Source organism: Schistocerca gregaria, chromosome 5, assembly GCF_023897955.1.
Source record: "Schistocerca gregaria isolate iqSchGreg1 chromosome 5, iqSchGreg1.2, whole genome shotgun sequence".
In the NCBI taxonomy this organism is placed as follows: domain Eukaryota; kingdom Metazoa; phylum Arthropoda; class Insecta; order Orthoptera; family Acrididae; genus Schistocerca; species Schistocerca gregaria.
This window is the reverse complement of record NC_064924.1, coordinates 521,918,867-521,943,292: the sequence shown is the minus strand read 5'-3', so window position 1 is coordinate 521,943,292 and position 24,426 is coordinate 521,918,867. Positions and strand designations below refer to the sequence as shown.

Sequence of the window (24,426 nt, the reverse complement as noted above, 5' to 3'; positions counted from 1 at the left end):
ACTCCCAAACAAAGTGCTCAGGTGAAAAACCAAGAACATCACATGAAATTGGTAAAACTACCTTTCATCCTTTCAGATTCATATAGAATTCAGTGTCGTTTTTATTCATTAAAATTACTCGCGTGTGGCCAAAGAGAAGTTGTCACTGATTTTCCGCCAGCAGCTTTAGCGAGAGTGTTATATTAATCTTTTGGATTTGCAGCTCTTGTACTTTCTCGTATTTGTAGTTACAAGTTTTGGATGTAGATTACGCCTTTTATGCAAAACAATTTTTTCTTGTTATCCAAGCATGTTTCGGCACTTCCGTGCCGTCATCAGTGTTTTTTTTTATTGAACAACTGTAAAAAGCGAACATATTTTACATTTTAACTGATCTAACAAAATGAGGCCTAAAGACAGTTTTTGTTCGTTTATTTTCTAATTTTGGTTTTACATTATATGGTTCTGCAAACTAAATGTTGTGAATGTGAATTTTATCAGCGAGTTAACACATCCCTTGATTGTTGAAAACGTGATTTTGGTGAGGCAAAATGTTTTCCGTTTGTATTTTGATATCACTCACGTTTTGTAGTGACTGATCCTTCTTCTTTCGTGTACTGAGGGCATTGCAACACATATTAAACCTACTTTGTGTAATTTCGGTTTGATAAACGCCTTTTCAGTTTACAAAGAATGATGTGCACGATGTTGTTGTGTGTTCTAACACCGTCGGCATTCATTTGTTCAAGAGTGAGTTTGGCGCGGAATTTGAATTTCGTTGACTTTTATATCGCTTTCTCTTTCTCTCTCTCTTTCTCACTGTGTGTGTGTGTGTGTGTGTGTGTGTGTGTGTGTGTGTGTGTTTGTGTATTTGTGCGTGTGAGCTCCTTTAGCTGTTTGCGTTGCTTTTCTGTAAAGTTCCTTTAATGTCTTAAATAATGTGCCTTTACAGAGTTAGTGTATACATTTAAAACTTATTTGCCTTCTGCTATTGCCTTCTGTATGCGGAAGTTTTCTTTTGTTGTTAGTTTGTGGTAAGGTTGTGATCAAAAACATATGAACTCACATGCAACACCTACCAGTCAGCATACAGACGACAAACATGCAGAAACTTTAAGAAAAATTCTTTACCGGTCTTGCCACAGTCAACACATCTTGTAATTCCTCCTCGCTTTCACTGTGGATAGCCATGTAACCAGCAAATCTTTTCATTGACATTCTTTCACCTGGAAATTTAATTCCACTCTTTACCATTCTTTATTTCCGTCACTGCTTCTTTGATGTATCTACGTCTACATCATACTCTGCAAGCCATCAAATGGTGTGTGGTGGAGGGTACTTTCGGTAACATTATCTGAGACCCTCTTCCCCTCTCTAATAGTGCGAGGAAATAATGATTGTCGGTGAGGCTCCGAATTGGCTCTACTTTCTTCCTCGTGGTCAACACGCGAGATGTATGTAGGGGGAAATAATAAGTTGTCTGATTCTTCCTGAAAAGTGCTGCCCCAAAATTTCAATAGTAAAGCTCTGTGATGCAAAACGTCTCCCTTGGAACGTCTGCCAGTGGAGTTTGTTTAGCATCTCCGTAACACTCTCTCGCCAGCTAAACGATCCCGTGACGAAAAGCGCCGCTCTTCGTTGGATCTTCCCTACCTCCTCTATCAGCCATACCTCATAAGGATCCCAGACAGATGAACAATACTCAAGAATCTGGCGAACAAGAGCCTTATAAGCCACAGCTTTCGTGATGAGTTACACTTCCTTAAGATTCTTCCGATGAATCTGCGTCTTGTTTCTGCATTTCCCACTATCTGTTTTGTATGGTCATTCCACTTAAGGTCGCTCTGGATAGTTGTGTCTAGATATTTAACGGCAGACGCTGTCTGCAGCTGTTTGTCATCAGTAGTGTAGCTGTACGGTAGTGGATTTCTTTCCCTATGTATGCGCAATATGTTACATTTATTGACGTTCGGGGTCAACTGCCATAGTCTTGGACTTAATACTATGGTCGAAATTGTCATAACATTTTTAACCTGGGTACAACGTTCCTGGTTTTCCATTCATTGTGTTCTATCTTGGTTCTTTTACATATTGTATAGCACCCGTCTTTTCTTCTAGATTACTTCGCATTGTTTCTGCCGTCATTTCATTCCTTGAACTTAAGTGAGACATTGCTGCACCGCTGTCTTTCATTGAATTTTTTTGTATTTGCTTCTACTATCGATCAATGGCAGTATTCCTTCAGTTCTCCAAGGTTTCTTCTCAGTTACCTTCCTTCTACCTATATTTTCCTTTCCAGTTTCTGTGATTACTGTTTTTAGAAGTGTTCATTCCTCTTCAACTGAACAGCCTACTGTGATATTCGTTATCGCAATATCCACAACCTCAGAGAAATTCAAATCCATTCCATCATTCACCAGTACTTCAGTATCCCATTTCTTTCCACACTGAGTCTTCTAGACAATTGTCAACCTTAGTGTACTCTTTATCGTTATTACATTATAAAAAGGTAAAGGTGTTGTAAGATAAATCCACCATAAAACAGTCAAACTTTACCTCACAACTCTGGCAACGTTGAACATAAATGAAAAACGCGGGACTACCAGTCATGTACAGCGATGCATAGTTCGAATTTACAGACCATACACATTATCATAATTTGGAACTGTGACCTCGTAATAATGCGTGGCGCATATTAATCAAGAAAGCAATACTCGTTTTATATTTGTTTTGAGTTTCATGGACTATAGAATTTAGTAAGTTTGAACAGAACAAAGTAACATCACCAATTTCGCAAAGTTGTCTATGAAATGCTGTGCACCCCGAAACGGAAGCAGACAGGTGCTACCAGTAAAGAATAAAACAGGAATATATACAGTAAAATTAAAAGTCACTATTGATTTATTTACTGTCATTTTGCACAACCAACTTTCCTTTAATGCTTTTCTCGTTAACTTCACAGTCTTTCTGAAATTTATCTGAATCATGTAGGAAGAATAGCACTTTCCATTCCATGCAAATTGCGTTCTTTTGCGTTAATGCAATTTTTCCTTCCGACAAAACGTGTCAAAACTTGACGTTTTCCATGAGATAGAACATTGATCATTCTCATAAAACACAATGTGACAAGAGTTCAATATTTGCCACGGCTTCTCTTTCAAAATTTAGCTGAGAATTCCTCCAGTTCAGCCTTTTAAATATGTCACCGTCGTAGCGGATTGAAATGTTCATATTGTATTTAGCGCTACTCTTTCCTTTACTTAAACTTTCATAAATATTTAGTGGGGACGTTAGCTCTGAAAGTCAATGAGTTCTTTTAACTGGTCTGCTCCTTTTGACACATTTCTAAACGACTAGCGCAGACGTCATGGATACAGCAGCCGATACATCTACATGAATGTTCTGAAAACGCCTACGTTTTAATGATTGCTGCCCCAATTCACATATCATATATCCGTGGCGCTAGCTCCCCTATTTTGCGACAGGAAGAAACGAGCTGCCCATCTTTGAACATTTTCTGAGTCCTTCGTCGATCCTACCTGATGCGGATCCCACACCGTACAGCTGTACTCCAGAAGAGGGTGTACGACCGTAGTGCCGGCAGCCTCTTCAGTAGACATGTTGCATTGTCTCAATATTCTGCCAATAAATCGTAGTCATTGCTTTAGCCATAACATTATCTGTGTGATCGTTCCAACTTAAGTTATTAGTAATTGTAATCCCTAAATATTCAGTTGAATTTGCAGCCTTTAGATTTGGGTGATATATCGTACAAACGAAATGTAGCGGATTCATTTCGGTATTCATGTGGACGACTTCACGCTTTTCGTTATTTGGAGTCAATTGCCACTTTTCGCACTGCACAGATATCTTGTCTAAATCCTTCTGCAATTTGTTTTGATCATCTGATGACTTTATAAGACGGTAAATGACAGCATCATCTGCAATGAATCTAAGAGTGCTACTCAGATTGTCTCCTAAATCATTTATGTAGGTGAGGAACAGGAAAGAGCCAAAAACGCTTGCTTGGGGAACGCCAGATTTTACTTGTGTCTTTCTCGATGACGCTGAGACAGTTACTAAACGACGAGCGCAGACGTCATGGATACAGCTGCCGATACTTCTACAAGATTGTTCTGAAAACGTCTACGTTTTAATGATTGCTACCCCAATTCACATATCATATCCGTGGCGCTACCTCCCCTATTTTGCGACAGAAAGAAACGAGCTGCCCAATAATCCAGTCACACAACTCAGACGAAAGTCCACAGATACGCAATTTGATTGGAAGCCGTTTCTGAGGTATGGTGTCAAAAGCCTTTTGAAATCTAAAAATATGGAATCAATTTGACGTCCACTGTCAATAACATTCATTACTTTGTGAGAATAAAGAGCTAGTCGTGTTTCACAAGAACAATATTTTTCTGAATCCATGCTGTGTGTCAATAGATCATTACCTTGGAGGTAATTCATTATGTTCAAACAAAGAGTACGTTCCAAAATACACTCATACTCATCAATTAAGGATAATTGCAGAATGTGGTGCCGCACAAAGTGGCACTACACAAAACTGGCGCTAATAGCATAGGCACATAGGGAACACACACGACACATGTCTGTAAGTCCACGGTATTGGTGATGACTTCAGGAAACCGTCGCGAAACACATCTGCTACAAAACGCCACTGTTTCCTGCGCATGTACTCCGACATCAATATGGGCCATGATCACCATGCACACGTACACAGGCCGCACAACGGATTGGAATACTCTGCATCAGGTGGTCGAGCAGATGCTGGAGTATAGCCTCCCATTCTTGCACCAGTGCCTGCCGGAGCCCCTGAAGTGTCATAGGGGTTTGAAGACGCGAAGTGATACGTCGACCGAGAGCATCCCAGACGTGCTCGATGGGGTTTAGGTCTGGAGAACAGGCAAGCCACTCCATTCGCCTGATATCTTCTGTTTTAAGGTACTCCTCCACGATGGCAGCTCGTTGGGACCGTGCGTTATCATCCATCAGGAGGAAGGTGGGACCCACTGCACCCCTGAAAAGGCGGACACACTAATGCAAAATGACGTACCAGTACACCTGACCTGTTACAGTTCCTCTGTCAAAGACATGCAGGGGTGTACGTGCACCAATCATAATCCCACCCCACACCATCAAACCACGACCTCCATACCGGTCCCTTTCAAGAACATTAAGGGGCTGGTGTCTGGTTCCTGGTTCACGCCAGATGAAAACCCGGCGAGAATCACTGTTCCGACGTCACCTGGACCCGTCCATGAACATAACCTGGGACCACAATGACCATGTGCTGAGTTCTTGACACCAGGCTTTACGGGCTCTCCTGTGACCAGGGGTCAGTGGAAAGCACCTTGTAGGTATCCGGGTGAACAAACCATGTCTGCTCAGTCGTCTGTAGACTGTGTGTCTGGAGACAACTGTTCCAGTGGCTGCGGTAAGGTCCCGAGCAAGTCTGCCTGCAGTACTCCGTGGCCGTCTGCGGGCACTAATGGTGAGATATCGGTCTTCTTGTGGTGTTGTACACTGTGGACGTCCTGTACTGTACACACCTGGACACGTTTCCTGTCTGCTGGAATCGTTGCCATAATCTTGAAATCACACTTTGTGGCACACGGAAGGCCTGTGGTGCGACCTGCTGTGTTTGACAAGCCTCCAGTATTCTACCCCTCATAACGTCACCACTGTGTGTTCCTTGAGCCTTTTTCAACACACAGTCACCATTAGCACGTCTGAAATCGTCTGAATACTTACTCGCTGCATCGTACTCTGGCATGCACCAACACACCTCTGCGTATGTGGACTCCTCCAGTGCCACCGTGCGACGACCGCACGTCCAATGCACCGCATGGTCGTACCCCGAGGTGATTTAAACCCGCAAACCGCCCACCAGAACGTTATTTCGCCATTTATCAGCATTATCCTTAATTTATGAGCATGAGTGTTCTTCTGAAAAGCGCCGTTGGTGATACCGGACTGTAATTCAACGGATTACTCATATTTCTGTGCTTGAGTATTGGTGTGATGTGTGCAATTTACCTGTAGTCTGGTACAGATCTTCCATTAAGCTTGCGATTGTATATGACTGCTAAGTATGGGGCTATCAGCATTTTCTGGAACGAGCCTTATTGGTATGCTATCCGGAAGACTTTCTTTTATTAATTGTTTTAAGCTGCTTCGCTACACCGTGGACGTCTAGTTCTAAGTTACTCATGTTGGCAGCTGTTCTTGATACGAATTCTGGAATATTTCTTTGTCTTCTTTGGTGAAAAGTCTTTAGGCGTGCTGCCATCGGTTATATCACCTTTGGTATCGTACAGTGAAAGTACTGAGTGAGCGGCGAGTACTTACCGACTAGTGGGACGGTGATCTCGTAAGAGAAGTTGTGGTAGAGGTCGGTGAGGGAGAGGCACTGAGCCGCCATGAGGCACAGCCCCACTGAGAAACGCTCCGCCTCCCAGGGTGGGAGCAGCAGCATCGCCAGCGTGGCCAGGAAGAGCACTGCAACAATACCACGCCGCCTGCGTCACGCCTCCTGCGCCACACACTGGCTTACGTTAGGACACCTTGCCAAGGGACTCGTACGTGAGCTGCAGAAACTTGATGCACGTCCAAATCAGCGGTGAAACTGCTATGAGGGGAGATCAAAAAGTAAGTTACACCCTACGACTTATCTTAGAAAACAGGTTAAGGAAATGCAAACCTACGTTTCTACCATTTGTAGGCTTAGAGAAAGCTTTTGACAATGTTGACTGGAATACTCTCTTTCAAATTCTGAATGTGATGGGGGTAAAATACAAGGAGCGAAAGGCTATTTACAATTTATACAGAAACCAGATGGCAGTTATAAGAGTCGAGGGGCATGAAGGGGAAGCAGTGGTTGGGAAGGGAGTCGGACAGGGTTGAAGCCTATCCCCTATGTTATTCAATCTGTATATTGAGCAAGCAGTAAAGAAAACAAAAGAAAAATTCGGAGGAGGAATTAAAATCCATGGAGAAGAAATAAAAACTTTGAGATTCGCCGATGACATAGTAATTCTGTCAGAGACAACAAAATACTTGGAAGAGCAATTGAACGGAATGGATAGTGTCTTGAAAGGATGGTGTAAGATGAACATCAACAAAAGCAAAACGAGGATAATGGAATGTAGTCGAATTAACTCCGGTGATGCTGAAGGAATTAGATTAGGAAATGAGACACTTAAAGTAGTAGAGGAGTTTTGCTATTTGGGGAGCAAAATAACTGATGATGGTCGGAGTAGAGAGGATATAAAATGTAGACTGGCAATGGCAAGGAAAGCGTTTCTGAAGAAGGGAAATTTGCTAACATCGAGTATAGATTTAAGTGTCAGGAAGTCGTTTCTGAAAGTATTTGTATGGAGTGTAGCCATGTATGGAAGTGAAATATGGACGACCAATAGTTTGGACAAGAAGAGATTAGAAGCTTTCGAAATGTGGTGCTACAGAAGAATGCTGAAGATTAGATGAGTAGATCACGTAACTAATGAGGAGGTATTGAACAGAATCGGGGAGCAGAGAAATCTGTGGCACAACTTGACTCGAAAGAGGGGTCGGTTTGTAGGACAAGTCCTGAGGCATCAAGGGATCACCAATTTAGTATTGGAGGGCAGCGTGATGGGTAAAAATCGTAGAGGGAGACCATGAGATGAATACGCTAAACAGATTCAGAGGGATGTAGGCTGCAGTAGGTACTGGGAGATGAAGCAGCTTGCACAGGATAGAGTAGCATGGAGAGCTGCATCAAACCAGTCTCTGGACTGAAGACCACAACAACAACACATTATCAAGATACACGATGTAGCTTTTATTGAATGTTGCACTATACGTCAAAGTAACACACATACATGACGCTATTTTCCATTATAATCACCAAGTTTCTAAACAACGATCGGAACAGTCTACCGACTGTACAATTCCACAACGATAGAGATACTCACCTTGGTCGGGGAGCCATTCGAGAACAAGAATGTGAACGTTCTCTGACGTCCGCAAACCTGCCATAGCTGCTAATCGACTCCTTGATTGCCTTGTCATTGTCGTCTGTGGTCCAAGTGCAGGTTTCGGCAAATAAAAATATGGAAACACAGCGAGAAATGCTTGCTTCTCCATGAATGCAGATGGTAGCCAAGCGTGCAGGTTGCGCTGTATTGACCGCCTACCTGTGCAGTGTCGTCAATACGGTGCAAGTGTCAGTCGAGTTCAGAACAGTGTTTTGTGTACTTCTGAGAGCACTGTGCCGAAGCCGAGTGTATTCGAACGTCGACAAATTGTGGGTGCTCGCATGGTAGGCGTTTCCGTAATCAAGGTAGTCCCGAAGTGACAGGTGCTTCAAGAGACACGATGTCAGAGTTTAATGCCGCATACAAAAAAAAAAAAAGCGGAAAAACATCATCCGCCAAGTCAGGACGCGGACGGAAGTGTATGCCAAGTGACTGTGACGGATGGTCGTCGAGGAGGATTACCACGAACAATAGTCTGACAACAGCTGCAAAAGTCACACCACAAGTGAATGTCGCAAACGCGAACCCTGTCAGCACCAAAACAGCACGAAGGCATCTCCAGAAGCAGGGAACTGCAGCGTGAACTGGAATGCTAGAACCGCTCGTCGGTGCTCAAAATGCTCGCAACAGGAAAACATCATGACGAAGCCCTAAAATCTGGACTATGGAGCAATTGAACGAAGTCATTTGGTTAGATGAGTCTTGTTTCACACTATTTCCAATTTCTCGCCGAACTTACGGCACATCCCTAGAGTGAAACACGGTTGGGGTTCGATGATGATTTGGCAGCCATATCGTGGTATTCCACAGGTCCCATGCTTACCCTGCGTTACTACCGAAGATTGTGTGACCGTTTTGACTGATCAGGTCCACCCCATATTATAGTGATTGTCCCCAATGGTGATGCGGTGTTTCAAGATGAGAGCTCGCATAGTCAGGAAATGGTTTTGTGGGGACGAGGAGGAACTGACACATCTCTCCTGGTCACCACGCTCAGCTGATCTCAGTATTATCAATCCTTTGTGGTCTAATTTGGAGAGGAGGGTGCTTGGCCGCTATCCACCTCCATGACTGTAACCTGAAGTTGCCTCTGGAAGAAGACTGGTATAAGTTTCCATCCTGAAGCATACAAGACGTATATTTACCCATTTCGAGATGAGTGTATGCTGCTTTGGATGCCAGTCGATCTCCTACATCGTATGGTGATGTGCTGTATTTTTGTCCATCCCTACTAAGTGTACTGGCAGCCGAAATTCTGAAGCATAGTCCAATCATTTTGATTTTAATCGTAGTTACGAATAAAATCCAGATTCATCCACTGTAACTCAAATAAAGAGCACGGGGGATTATTTAGATGTTCCTCCTCTTCAGTAGCCATAGTATTTCTTGTTTGTTTTTGGGAGAACTGAGAAAGTCATCTGCGATTTACTTTTAATTCCCCCCCCCCCCCCCCCCATCATCCATCGTTATCCTATAAAGATTGTGAGGAGATATGACATTCCATTCTTCTGATCATTATCGTCTTACAAACAATTGTTCTTGTGAGTACTTTCATTGCCGTGACATAAAGTTGCAAATCAAAGAAGAGAAGAAGCTAGAAAACTCGCAAAGAAATGGGCCCAGCGAGTGTGTTCGGTTCAAATCCGATGTGTGCCTCTCCTAACACAAAAGGAGAAGCAACTGTCAATCAGCACGTTCAAACAGGAACATAAAACACTGGCAGAATTGTTTCTATTGTCTGAACGATGTCTTGTAATGCGTCAAAATTTGCGTTGCGTTAAATCGGCATTATTAGCAGGTGTCGCATCTTACTATCGAAATTTGCTGTTATGAAAGAAACCAGGGCTTAATTAGTTATTTTGAAAAGAGTTCTTACATGTATTTTTGTAAAATGTACAGATTGTCGCCTGAGAATATCTGAGCGGCAGGATCGGGTCAAAGTCAGCGAGTTTACTGCACACGGATGACTGCAGAGTTGATGTTTGTGGCAAAGATAACATCTGCGGCGCAGGTACCGCAAGACCCAAACGACAACCACAAAGAAAAAGCAACTGTTGTGAAAAAGGAGAATTAGCGTGCTATGTTTGTTCATCGTAAATGGTTCTTGGTTTTTCCCATGAGAAATTCAGTTAATCGTTGTTGATTGGTAGCTGACCTAAGATCAATCCGAGTCGAAATTAGGCTTGAGAGTAGTTGTGTCAAACGCTGCGATCGTTTAGGATGATTCCATGAGATTGTTAGCAGCTTGTTTCAAAGATATTCCATCGATCTGTGATCATTGTAATCCCACTTTGTTGGTGCGTAAAGCGTCAGGTAATTGATTAGTGTGGGAACTCGGAATTTTGTGTGAGGTTGCAATAGTGGCTACGGTACATTGTAGTTTAGCAATGGTTTCTCGTGGTTGGTGAGTTGATCCAAAACAGTTACTGAACGAATTGTAGCTTGATAGCCACTCGTTTATAAGCGAGCCGTATCTCGACCAGATTGGATATTTTCTGTTTTGTGATATAAGTGACGTTACCACGTGAATGTTTATCCATCACTGGAACCTGAACTTGCCTGTTTTGCAAGAAGACTGGTATAAGTTTCCATCCTAAAGCATACGGGGCGTATATTTACCCATTTCGAGACCACCGTAAGCTGCCTTGAATGCCGGTGGATTTCCTACACCGTATGGTGATGTGTTGTATTTTTGTCCATCCCCTGGAGATGTCTTTCATATCAACCACGTCTGTGCGGCTTTGGTCTGATTGTTGAGACCATTTCACAAACGCGACGTTGCATTTGGTCTGTATACTGCGAGAATATGTAGGCAGTTTAGAAGTTTTATCCACATGAACCGTGCCGTTCCGTGTACTTCCGTCCTCGAGTACGTTTCAAGCTGCCACGCATTTCGCTCCCACACTGTGACGCAACATCACTGTGTCTGGAGGAAATCTAGAACATACACTGTCCTTTGACAATGGACAATGCACCACTCTTGTTGCACAGCGGTCTTGGCATCCGTACGGCGCGTATCGGAGGGCATCCTTTACCACAACTAGTCGCTTCCTTTCCTGTTCCACTAGCGACCAGGACAAAACGACTGTCTGCAAACCTTCGTATGCACCCTAATTTCTCATATCTTATCTTCGTGGTGCCTATGCGAAATGTAAGTTGGCAGTTTCTAAACTTTCTCAGCAGTGCTCTTCGAAACAAATATCTCCTTCCCTCCGGGAATTCGCACTTGAGCTCCCGAAGCGTTTCCGTAACACTTGAATGCTGATCTAACCTACGGGTAACAAACCTAGCACGTCGCGTCTGAATTGCTTTGATGTCTTCTTTCAATCTGACCTGTTGAGGATCCCAAATACACGAACAGTACTCAAGAACAGGTCACACTAGCGTCATATATGCGGTCTCCTTTACAGATTAACCACGGTTTCCTAAAATTCTCCCAATAAACCCAAGTTGATCATTCGTCTTCCCTACCACAATCGTCACATAGTAGTTCCATTTCATATCACTTCTCAACGTTACGAACAATATTTAAACGACGTGACTGCGTCGGGCAGGACATTACTAATACGGTATCCGATCACGACTGGTTTGCTTTCCCTACTCATCCGCATTAACTTACATTTTCCGCATTAAGAGCCAGCTGCCATTCATCATGTAATATTTCTGGCTTAGTCATCCATCATACTAGGCTCCAAGAAGCTCTTCCCAGAGCAGTGGAGATGCAAGAAGTATATAGATGACGAAATTTGTTTTGAGGTACCTATAACAGATGTTAGATTCGGTACCATTCCCGTGAGAAAGACCGCTTGCATAATGCTACAGCTCTGTGATTGGCTACTGTGTTCGGAGCAGCAAGGGCGCCAAACAGTTTAAGTATAGTTATTATTATTACACTCCTCGAAATTGAAATAAGAACACCGTGAATTCATTGTCCCAGGAAGGGGAAACTTTATTGACACATTCCTGGGGTCAGATACATCACATGATCACACTGACAGAACCACAGGCACATAGACACAGGCAACAGAGCATGCAAAATGTCGGCACTAGTTCAGTGTATATCCACATTTCGCAGCAATGCAGGCTGCTACTCTCCCATGGAGACGATCGTAGAGATGCTGGATGTAGTCCTGTGGAACGGCTTGCCATGCCATTTCCACCTGGCTCCTCAGTTGGACCAGCGTTCGTGCTGGACGTGCAGACCGCGTGAGACGACGCTTCATCCAGTCCCAAACATGCTCAATGGGAGACAGATCCGGAGATCTTGCTGGCCAGGGTAGTTGACTTACACCTTCTAGAGCACGTTGGATGGCACGGGATACATGCGGACGTGCATTGTCCTGTTGGAACAGCAAGTTCCCTTGCCGGTCTAGGAATGGTAGCACGATGGGTTCGATGACGGTTTGGATGTACCGTGCACTATTCAGTGTCCCCTCGACGATCACCAGAGGTGTACGGCCAGTGTAGGAGATCGCTCCCCACACCATGATGCCGGGTGTTGGCCCTGTGTGCCAGTCCTGATTGTGGCGCTCACCTGCACGGCGCCAAACACGCATACGACCATCATTGGCACCAAGGCAGAAGGGACTCTCATCGCTGAAGACGACACGTCCCAGGTCGACGGGCACGTGCACCTTCCGCCGACCACTGGTGACAACATCGATGTACTGTGGAGACCTCACGCCCCACGTGTTGAGCAATTCGGCGGTACGTCCACCCGGCCTCCCGCATGCCCACTATACGCCCTCGCTCAAAGTCTGTCAACTGCACATACGGTTCACGTCCACGCTGTCGCGGCATGCTACCAGTGTTAAAGACTGCGATGGAGCTCCGTATGCCACGGCAAACTGGCTGACACTGACGGCGGCGGTGCACAAATGCTGCGCAACTAGCGCCATTCGACGGCCAACACCGCGGTTCCTGGTGTGTCCGCTGTGCCGTGCGTGTGATCATTGCTTGTACAGCCCTCTCGCAGCGTCCGGAGCAAGTATGGTGGGTCTGACACACCGGTGTCAATGTGTTCTTTTTTCCATTTCCAGTAGTGTAGTTAAACTACTCATTGGAATGACTTCACTTTTTTAATATAAATATCTCTCAACAGCTATCAATCAGTCATTTAACAATTATTAAAAACAATTTAAATCAAAAACAAAAGACTGACGAAATTGCAGACGAAGCCCTGTGGGAGCGTTCGGGTCGCGCCTTTTCTGGTATAGCGCGCGAAGTGTCTGGACTGTTCGTCACTCTGGATTAGGCAGTCAAGAAGAGCAGACATGTTGTCTGTCGTAGAATGTGTTTTCAATTTTTTATTTAAGTTCCTGTTCGTCACTCTGGATTAGGCAGTCGAGAAGTACAGACATATTGTCTCTCGCAGGATGTGTTTGCCAGTATTCAGTATTAAAAGATTCACTCCGGTAGTCATGATCATGTAGTTTGCTGTATCAGAAGGTGTTGTATTAAGATCATGTAGTCTTCTCATGTGGCTATATTAAAATACTTGAGTGGCATCCCAAAGAAGTGGTACATTGTTTCAGAACAGAACCTCGCTAGAAGCCAGTTTCAGCCTCAAGATACAAAACCTACGACCTGCGTGCTGTTTTCTGCGCTGGGGACATCAAATTGAAGACAGCAGGTTAGTGAACTATAACAGAACCTTCGTATTCCACACAGTGCAGTGGAAACAACTAGGCGCCTCACGTGTACTGCATGCACGGAACAAATGTGCTCAGTGACACGTCATCTGCAGTAATGCAGAGGAGGTAAAGGAGAATGATCGTTACTAACACCAACAATCAATACATTCTTCCTTTCTTGCCGTAATCACACCAACGTCTTGGTCGTCTTGTATCCACCCACGTCAATTATCTTCGACACCTCCTGTACACCACAGCATCATCAGCGAACAACCTCAGATTGATTCTCACCTGTCTGCCATAACATTTACGTATACAGAAAACTGTAATGGTGCTATCACACTTCACTAGGTCCACTCCTGATGTTACCCCTGTCTCCGATGAACCCTCGCCGTCGAGGACAACATATTGGGTTCTATTACTTAAGAAGTCTTCACATACCTGGGAGCCTATTCCGTATGCACGTACTTTCATTAACCTGTATATGGCTATATTAGTGGTAGAGGGTGGTAGGATGTCCTCCCTGTCATCACCTTGCCGCCCCCTCCCCCTTCCTTGTTCCCGTCATCCTCTTCCGGGAGGAAATTTGTGACTCCATCTGTCCTCGTCTAGTATTATCCCATACTCGAAGCGTTTCCGAATCGTATATCTGAGGCTTGACGTGGGTACCATCTCGGTATTCACCTAGTCGTAGAAGGAAAACCATATGAAAACTATATCGAGGCTGGCCAGCCCCTCCCCATCGCTGAGATCGAATTTGTGACTCCATCTGTCCACGTCTAGTGTTATCCCACACTCGAAGTGTTTTCGAATGGTGTAATTGAGGCTTGACGTGGGTACCACCACGGTATTCACCTTGTCGGAGAAGGAAAACCACATGAAAACCACATCGAGGCTGGCTAGCACACCGGGAAGATACGATACGGGGTCGGCATACGCGGTCGGACGCCCATCCCCAAATCTCGGACAGCCGTGCGCGTTGGCACGCAAGTCAAAATATCAACATGATTTTTTTTTAATAATAATTATATGCAGAGGGGCCAGTACTTGTAATTTTGTTGCATCTTAAATCCTCTCTACTCTTCTAAGAGTGTTACCACGATATTGATTAGTATTGGCGTTGAAACGTTTTACAACAGCGTCCGAGAATTGCACAAAAATTGAAAGGCAAGGCGACGGGAGTTGCTTCGCCTAGTATTGCTAATATGCCAGGCTCCGCCGTTGTATCGAGCCTCTCGGTAGTTTGCTTCTTTCCACAAAAGGCTTCCACTAAAACATAAGACGAACAAATATTTGAAGTAGTTTTCCAAAGCCGTTTCCGATGGGCACACAGCTGCACTTGCAAAAACTAGCACCATGGAGAAAGACGTACCTTCTTAGTGGCCTCTTGCTGCCTATAACGAAGCAGCCTGGTACGGAAGCCCCATTTGGTGGCGTCTGCAGGCGCACTACTCGATTTCGGCTGCGTTGTCTATCAACTTGAGCACGCTTTTCGAGAAGTTTCAGTGCCAACGTTAACAAGTGTTATATCAATGTAAACGTCTCTTCAAGCGTTCGAATTTCATATAAATGAATATCGTTATGTTATAGAAAAGAAGTTGTAGTGACCTTCAGTCCGAAGTTTGGTTTGGCGCAGCTCTCGGCGCTAGTTCGTCCTGTGCTTGCTCTTCATTTCTGCATACTACTGCAGCCTACATCCGTCTGAAATAGCTTACTGTATTGAAACCTTTTCCCAGTCTACTTTTTTTGACTCTCCACACTTCTCTCCATTTCAGAATTCACAATTATTTCATGCTACATGACGTATCCTATCAACTGATTCTTTCTTTTTGTCGAATTGTGCCGTAAATGTTTCTTTTCCCAATTCGATTCAGTTGCACCTCAATTGTTATTCTATCTACCTACATACAGCACCACATTTCAAATCCATGCTCTCTCTTTGTCTGAAACGTTTATCGTCCACGATACACTTCCTTACATGACTTCCTTCACTTAAATTTATATTACGGTAGCGACCCACCCAGGCTTCACACGGGTTCTAAAATGAAACTTTCAAGGCCGGAAATATCATGTCCATTATAATTATCCGGACTGTTGTTCCGTGGTCGGTTGATGAATTCTGTGTCAATTCCCAACGTTTCGTCTCCCACTGCGGGAGACATCTTCAAGTGGGTCCGTAGCTCGATGGAAGGTCCAACAGACCCACTGTTTAGCAAACCAGTGGGTGTGTTGGACCTTCCATCGAACTACAGACCCTCCTTGAAGATGTCTCCCGCAGTCGGAGACGAAACGTTGGTAATTGACACAGAATTCATCAACCGACCACGGCACAACAGCCCGGATAATTATAATTCAAACAGGTTGCACTAAGTATCAAACGCCTAATAAATTGTCTAGCGCAGCTGTAATTTCGTTTGCGGGCTACTGTGTATAGTTATGATTTAAGGGGACCATACCGTCGTTCAGGTCGAAAAAAAATCGATTTTCGGTTTTCATCATATTTCGATAGATTAACGTTCAATTTAAGTACTCTGAAAAGGATTTTGCTGAAAAAAAATTTTTTCGAGCATTTAAAGAGCATTTTCCTACCACGTGTTTACATGCCACGCCCGCTTTTCTGTCACCCACTTTTCTGCGTATATTTTAGATCTTTATATCCTCTGCATTGCATGTTAGGGATTTTATTTTACTCCCGAGTGTGTTGGCTATCCTTGGAATGCAACGGTCGGTATTCTTTTGTTTCTGCTGTTTGTAAACAACAAGCTTTCAAACATGCGGTTAATTTTGTTCAAGTATGATTGCGAGCAGTTGTTATAGAAAACTTGCAGGTACACTATGGGCAGGCAATTAGGAGAAATAAAGAAAATCTGGAGACAATGAAGAGAGATGTTTGGGCCGTATTCTTCCATAAGTCCTCTACTGATAAGACATGTCATGGATTGTGTAAATCAGGAGAAAATTCTTGGTGCAAATACAATAGGGCTCAGGCAACTGAAGAATCTTATTCTCACCAACATTCTCTTCCTGCTGCTGTTATTACAGCAGAGACACAGAAGCCAAATGAATGTTTCAACAGCATAATTTGGAGCCGCCTTCATAAAACTGTATTTGTAGGCATGCATACAATTAAACTAGGACTTCATGATGCTGTTATTACATTCAATTGTGGTAATATGGGAATGTGTTGGGTACTAAAAAAGCTGGGAATTAATCCTGGTGAAAATATGATCCCTGGGCAACAACATCGCGATAAAATGAGGATAGCCGATTCAGACAGGTCTGCATCTAATATGGCCAAGAAAGCAAGACAAACATCCAGGAAGGTAAAAAAGAAGCTAGAAGACCTGCTAGAGGCCAAAAAAGGGGCATCATATGCAGCAAAACAGTTTTAATTAACTCTACGTAACAAATTTCAAAAGTTTTTTCTTTAAAGTCAATTTTCGGCAAACTAAAATTTTCAGTACATATGCCTCATTATATCAGAAACTATCATAGATAAATGAATGAAATTTTCAGAGACTCTGCATAACATAAAAAGCCAAACCTGGTACTACATTCATTAATATTCCCCCATTAGGAAGTTCACAAAAAATATTTTCTGCAGAAAAAAACTTAATATTTTTTGTTAATACATTTAAAAAGGAATTTATTAAAAGCTATAAAATAGATAAAGTAGATTTTAGTACAGTTGACTCTATTAGCATCATGTAACATACAGTAAAAATATTAAGGTCAAGTATCAAATAGTTTTTTTTTCAGAAATGGGTCAAATACTTGCCTAAATTAACATGTGTTAGATAGGCAGGGTGTGGTCCCTTAAATTCCTTCGCGAGCTATGAACACTTACCGATCGCCCTATACGACCGCCAGTTCGGCGGGAGCTACATTTCCTGTGTGACCTTTTCGCACATTTCCCAGCGTAACATAGCTTCAAAATACCCTCTGCCACGCAACATCGGTAGGAGACATACTCTGCCAAGCAACACTGTTACGAAGGATCCTCCGTCATGCACCATCGGTATAGAACTTCTGTGCCGTGCAACGTTTGTACACAGGCACGAAAAACTGTTTCCAACTAAACGTAATTAAGAGGCACCCTCTGCCACGTAAGACTGGTAAGAAGTGTCCTTCGCCACGCAGCACTGACATGAAGCACTCTCCGCAACGTAACATTGGAATGACTAACCCGCTACCAAATAACATCTGTATGACGCACCCTCTGCCATGCAACACTGACAAGGGAACCTCCCCATCGCACCCCTCGCACATTTAGTTATAAGTGGGCACAGTGGATAGGCCTTCAAAAACTGAACACAGATCAATTGAGTAAACAGGAAGAAGTTGTGTGGAACTATGAAAAAATAAGCAAAATATACAAACTGAGTAGTCCATGCGCAAGATATGCAACATCAAGGACAATCTGAGTGCAGTGGTCCCGTGGTTAGCATGAGCAGCTGCGGAACGAGAGGTCCTTGGTTCAAGTCTTTCCTCGAGAGAAAAGTTAACTTTTTTTTATTTTCGCAAAGTTATGATCTGTCCATTCGTTCATTTACGTCTCTGTTCACTGTAATAAGTTTAGTGTCTGTATTTTGCGACCGCGCGGCAAAACCGTGCGATTAGTAGACGAAAGGACGTGCATCTCCAATGGGAACCGAAAACATTTCATCGCAAGGTCATAGGTCAACCGATTCCTCCACAGGAAAACACGTCTGGTATTTTCTATACGACACTGGTGATGGCATGTGCGTCACATGACAGGAATATGTTGTCGACACACCTAACTTGTACACTTGGCGAATGAGTAAAAAGATTCTTCTACCTTGCCCCATTTAGGTTTTCTTGTGGATGTGATAATCACTCCCAAAAAGTGATAAAAATAAGAGTTTGTCAGATAATAATTGTCTGAAAATAAAAAATGAAACTTTTCGTTCGAGAGAAGATTAGAACGAGAGACCTATAATTCCGTAGCTGAACACGCTAACCACGGAACCACGGCGCTCCTGAGCTCATATTGTCCTTGATGTTGCATATCTTGCGCATGGACTACTCAGTTTGTGTATTCTCGATTGATATGAGTTCAGTTTTTCAAGGCCTATCCACTGTGCCAACTTATAACTGAATCTGAGGGGGGTGCGGTGGGGAGGTTCCCTTGTGAGATGAAGAACCGTCTGCCACACATCGTCAGTACGGAACACCCTCTGCCGCACAACACTGGTAAGAAGCAACTGCTGCCACCTACAGTGAGTCATAGCACCCTCTGCCTTGCAACATGGTACGAAGAACCCTTTTCCATGCAACAATGTTAAAAAGCAGCCTAGGCAACATAATATCACTAGAAAGCACGCTATGCCACTCAAAGTTGGTAACAAACACCCTCTGCAACATCACATTGTTGCGAAGAACCCTTTGCCGTCCAACATTGGTACGAACCACTCTCTGCCATCCAAAATTGGTACAAAGCACCATCTCACTTGTAAGTTCTTTGCTGTCTTTTGCTTCAGTATCTCTGTTGCTGCAACAATTAAGAGTATTGCCCACACAATAAAATAATGTGGCCTAACCTCGTTCCGCTATCTAGATTATTGCACGAAATAAAGAATTTGTCAAGTGTTACGCGAATTACTCCATATTTGGATTATTAAACTGATGGAACTCGGACAATAACATGATGCATTGGACACACCAAGTTACGTCTGCTCCCACAGCTTCATTAGTTTTCATATTTTTAGTTACTTTACACAATAATTCGTACTCGCGTAGGACAAGTCAGTATTCATAACATCAACATCAACAAATATTTAAATGTGACTGTACACTGGCCATTCATAGCTACGTTCTCTCAACAGGGAACAATATCTAGTTGAATAACACCAGTAACCTTTGAATTAAATAAGCTTAAGTCTCTAAACACAAATTCTTGTGTACAGTACGAGGAGTTGCCCAGGTGGAACTTTTACCACTTAATTATAAATTTAGCTATACTATCTGTCAGACATTACTTACTCTGGGTAAGTGACCAAAGATTTTGCTACCGTATTTTTCACTCTTTCTGACCTGGACTAATTGTAATGAAGAGTACTGAAGGTCATTTTCTTCTCCTAACATTTTAATCACTATGCCATGAGAGGAATTATGTACTCAGATTCTGTAGTTGAAATAGCTGTACGCAACTCCTCAAACGTTTGCCTACAGAATATCGAGAGTGAACACCACATACTATTCTCCTGGCATGCTTTTGTGCAACAAAAGCTTAGGTTGGTTACCGTTGAATATAATTGCATACGAAATTACTAAATGAAAATAAGCAAATTATGTTGATTTAGAATTTTCTCTCCCTCCAAGGCATGCAATATCTCGAAGCCCGAAAGTGGCTGAACTTACTTACAAAGCTCTAAAATGCATTTTGGTAATTTAATTTCTCATTAATAAGTTCAGCGAAAAGTTTTGAAGATTCCAGCTTCCTAACTAACTCCCATACATGTCTGAATATAAGGGTCAGTCAAATGAAAGCGAGACAGACGGGAAAAAGTAAGTAAACTATATATTATTTCAAAAGTAATCACCGTAACTATTAATACATTTATACTACTGTGAGTCCAGACGGTCAGTCTTCATGGAAAAATGTTTGTGGTTGCCTACGGTACCATGATTGTACCGAGGAGTGACCTCTTCGTCCGGAGCAAATCGGCAACTATTCCTTCAGGGCTCCGAAAATGGAAATCGCACGGGGAGAGATCGGAACTGCATGAAGAATGTGGCCCTGCACACATGTTGCAAAAGTTATTTCAACTACGCTGCAGAAGTTTCGCTGGAAAGCCCTTAAACATCTTCTATACAGTCCCGATATTTCCCCACGCAATTTCCAGTTTTTTGGAGCCCTGCAGGAAAACGTCCGTGGGCTTCGACTTGCTTCGAACGAAGAGATGCATGCCGGGGTACAACCATTGTTCCATAGGCAACCACAAACATTTTTCTATGAAGGCATTGAGCGCCTTGTCTCACAGTGAGATAAATGTATTAAAAGTCATGGTGATAACCTTTGAAATAATAAATAATTTCCTTACCTTTTTTCCATCTGTCCCGTTTTCATTTGATTGCACTTTATAGGCTGATGCATTCACATGCTCCAATTCCAAAGTGGCAATAAAAGATGGCTACGAAGAGTTAAAGAAGTTTATAAATCACTACAAAACTCAGTAAAACATGATAACAGGGTAGGTCAATGCGAAAGTCCGACAAATACTAAAAAAATTCTTCAGTGGCATTCTTCAGCTAAGAAGCAATCTTCGGCTTCAGAAGTGTCAGATTACTTTAAGATTAGATGTACTTTTTGTTCCATATTGAGAAGATCATCAAGGATGTAGAACGTGTCATATAACAAGAATACACGGTACATATTTACAAAGAATAAGGTATACTAACGTACCTTCCACAGATCTCATTTAAAATGGTCTTTGTGGATGAACTATCTTAACATACTCCTACTTTCATTTAAAAGTTAATGAAAAACATGTTGCAAAAGAAGCAAATGTACTATCATGAGCAAAAGAATCCGAACTACCTGAATCACTTTTCGCCTAATTTGTATGCAACTCACATAACGTTACTGTCTTGCAGGTCCTCTGCTCTCTTTTCGGTACAGTCGTTTGACTATACAAAATGGTTACTACCAGAGGCCACAAGATATAACTGCTCTGTATGTTTCTCAATCGAGGCGCAGCTTAATATCAGAATAATGCAAATATCACAAAACAATTTATTTTATTGATGACACAATTATTACGCTTATAAACTCAAATTATTATACACTCCTGGAAATGGAAAAAAGAACACATTGACACCAGTGTGTCAGACCCACCATACTTGCTCCGGACACTGCGAGAGGGCTGTACAAACAATGATCACACGCACGGCACAGCGGACACACCAGGAACCGCGGTGTTGGCCGTCGAATGGCGCTAGCTGCACAGCATTTGTGCACCGCCGCCGTCAGTGTCAGCCAGTTTGCCGTGGCATACGCAGCTCCATCGCAGTCTTTAACACTGGTAGCATGCCGCGACAGCGCGGACGTGAACCGTATGTGCAATTGACGGACTTTGAGCGAGGGCGTATAGTGGGCATGCGGGAGGCCGGGTGGACGTACCGCCGAATTGCTCAACACGTGGGGCGTGAGGTCTCCACAGTACATCGATGTTGTCGCCAGTGGTCGGCGGAAGGTTCACGTGCCCGTCGACCTGGGACCGGACCGCAGCGACGCACGGATGCACGCCAAGACCGTAGGATCCACGCAGTGCCGTAGGGGACCGCACCGCCACTTCCCAGCAAATTAGGGACACTGTTGCTCCTAGGGTATCGGCGAGGACCATTCGCAACCGTCTCCATGAAGCTGGACTACGGTCCCGCACACCGTTAGGCCGTCTTCCGCTCACGCCCCAACATCGTGCAGCCCGCCTCCAGTGGTGTCGCGACAGGCGTGAATGGAGGGACGAATGGAGACGTATCGTCTTCAGCTATGAGAGTCGCTTCTGCCTTGGTGCCAATGATGGTCGTAAGCGTGTTTGGCGCCGTGCAGGTGAGCGCCACAATCAGGACTGGCACACAGGGCCAACACCCGGCATCATGGTGTGGGGAGCGATCTCCTACACTGGCCGTACACCTCTGGTGATCGTCGAGGGGACACTGAATAGTGCACGGTACATCCAAACCGTCATCGAACCCATCGTGCTACCATTCCTAGACCGGCAAGGGAACTTGCTGTTCCAACAGGACAATGCACGTCCGCATGTATCCCGTGCCATCCAACGTGCTCTAGAAGGTGTAAGTCAACTACCCTGGCCAGCAAGATCTCCGGATCTGTCTCCCATTGAGCATGTTTGGGACTGGATGAAGCGTCGTCTCACGCGGTCTGCACGTCCAGCACGAACGCTGGTCCAACTGAGGCGCCAGGTGGAAATGGCATGGCAAGCCGTTCCACAGGACTACATCCAGCATCTCTACGATCGTCTCCATGGGAGAATAGCAGCCTGCATTGCTGCGAAATGTGGATATACACTGTACTAGTGCCGACATTGTGCATGCTCTGTTGCCTGTGTCTATGTGCCTGTGGTTCTGTCAGTGTGATCATGTGATGTATCTGACCCCAGGAATCTGTCAATAAAGTTTCCCCTTCCTGGGACAATGAATTCACGGTGTTCTTATTTCAATTTCCAGGAGTGTAGTAAGTGACATTTCAAAAACCAAATTTTAACTTCAACTTACATTACAAACATTTTTGTACTGGACTGGGTCCCGGCACTCCAGTCCAGTAACTACTTCTCCTGTTAACTAAGTTCGAAAGATCTTAATTATAGTTTCAGTCACAAGCGTGCGCAGGTGAAACTTGAAATGACTAGGCATACAGCTTTGTTTTGGGCATGGATTCGAACCCAGCTCCTAATCCGATTGTTAACTAAGCACCATCAAATGTTAGAATTCGTAATTTTTCACCAGTAGAGAACTGATTGGAATTGAAATGACAGGGCGCAAAAGTTTTCAGCTACCGGGATTCGAGCCCAGACCCACCCGTTGTTTGCTTCTAGTCACGAATAGACGTTAAAAATGTGTTTTTTTTAGCAGTAGCGAGATGTGCACATGTCTGACGTGGAAATAGCATGACGTAAAGTTCTGTGTCTGACTGGGAGTCGAAATAAGCTTTCTTTATTTTTAAGTCATCAATCTTCCGACTAGTTTGATGCTGCCCGCCACTAATGCCTCTCCTTTGCCAACCTCTTCATCTCAGAGCAGCACTCGCAATCTACGTCCTCAATTATTTGCTGGATGTATTCCATTCTCTGTCTTCCTCTAGAGTTTTTTCACTTCACAGCTCCCTCTGGTACCATAAAAGTCATTCCCTGATCTTAACAAATGTCCTATTATCTTGACCCTTCTCCTTGTCGTTGTTTTCCACACATTCTTTTCCTCTCCGATTCTGCGCAGAACCTCCTTATTCCTTACTTTTTCAGTCCACCTAATTTTCAACGTTCGTCTGTAACACCAAATCTCAAATGGTTTGATTCTCTTCTGTTACGATTTTGCCACTGTTCATGTTTTACTATCATTCAATGCTGTGCTCCAAACGTAAATTCTCAGAAATTTTTTCCTCAAATTGAGGCCGAAGTTTGATACTAGTAGATTTCTGTTGGCCAGGAATTCCCTTCTTGGCAGTACCAGTCTACTTTTGATGTCCTCTTTGCTACGTCCGTCATAGGTTATTTTGTTACCTAGGTGGCAGAATTCCTTGACTTCATCTAATTCGTGAACATCAATCCTGATGTTAAGTTCCTCGCTGTTCTCACTTCTGGTTAAGTTTCTCGCTGTTCTCGTTTCTGCTAGTTCTCATTACTTTCCTTTTTCTTCGTTTTACTCCCAATCCATATTCTGTACTCATTACACTGTTCATGCCATTCAGCAGATCCTGTAATTCTTCTTCACTTTCACTCAGCATAGCAATGTCATCAGCCAATCGTATCATCGATATCCCTTCACCTTGAATTTTAATTCCACTCTTGAGCCTTCCTTTTATTTCCATCATTGCTGCGTCGATGTACAATTCGAACAGTAGGAGTGAAAGACTACATCCCTGTCTTACACTCTTTTTAATCCGAGCACCTCGTTCTTGGTCGTCCACTTGGACATGTTGTGTATTACCTGTCTCTTCCCATAGTGTACCTCTATTTTTCTCAGAATTTCGAACATCTTGCACCATTGTACATTGTCGAACGCCTTTTGCA

The 24,426-nt window shown here is 43.6% G+C and overlaps 1 protein-coding gene across 1 annotated transcript in view; it reads right to left on the bottom strand.

Annotated features, from left to right (window-relative positions):
- Positions 1-24,426, bottom strand: part of LOC126272331 (5-hydroxytryptamine receptor 3A-like) — a 116,688-nt gene that overhangs the window by 16,075 nt on the left and 76,187 nt on the right. The window contains exon 7 of the mRNA XM_049975112.1: positions 6,355-6,504. Within this exon, the coding sequence (XP_049831069.1) occupies positions 6,355-6,504 (150 nt within the window). The remainder of the gene's footprint in view (positions 1-6,354; positions 6,505-24,426) is intronic.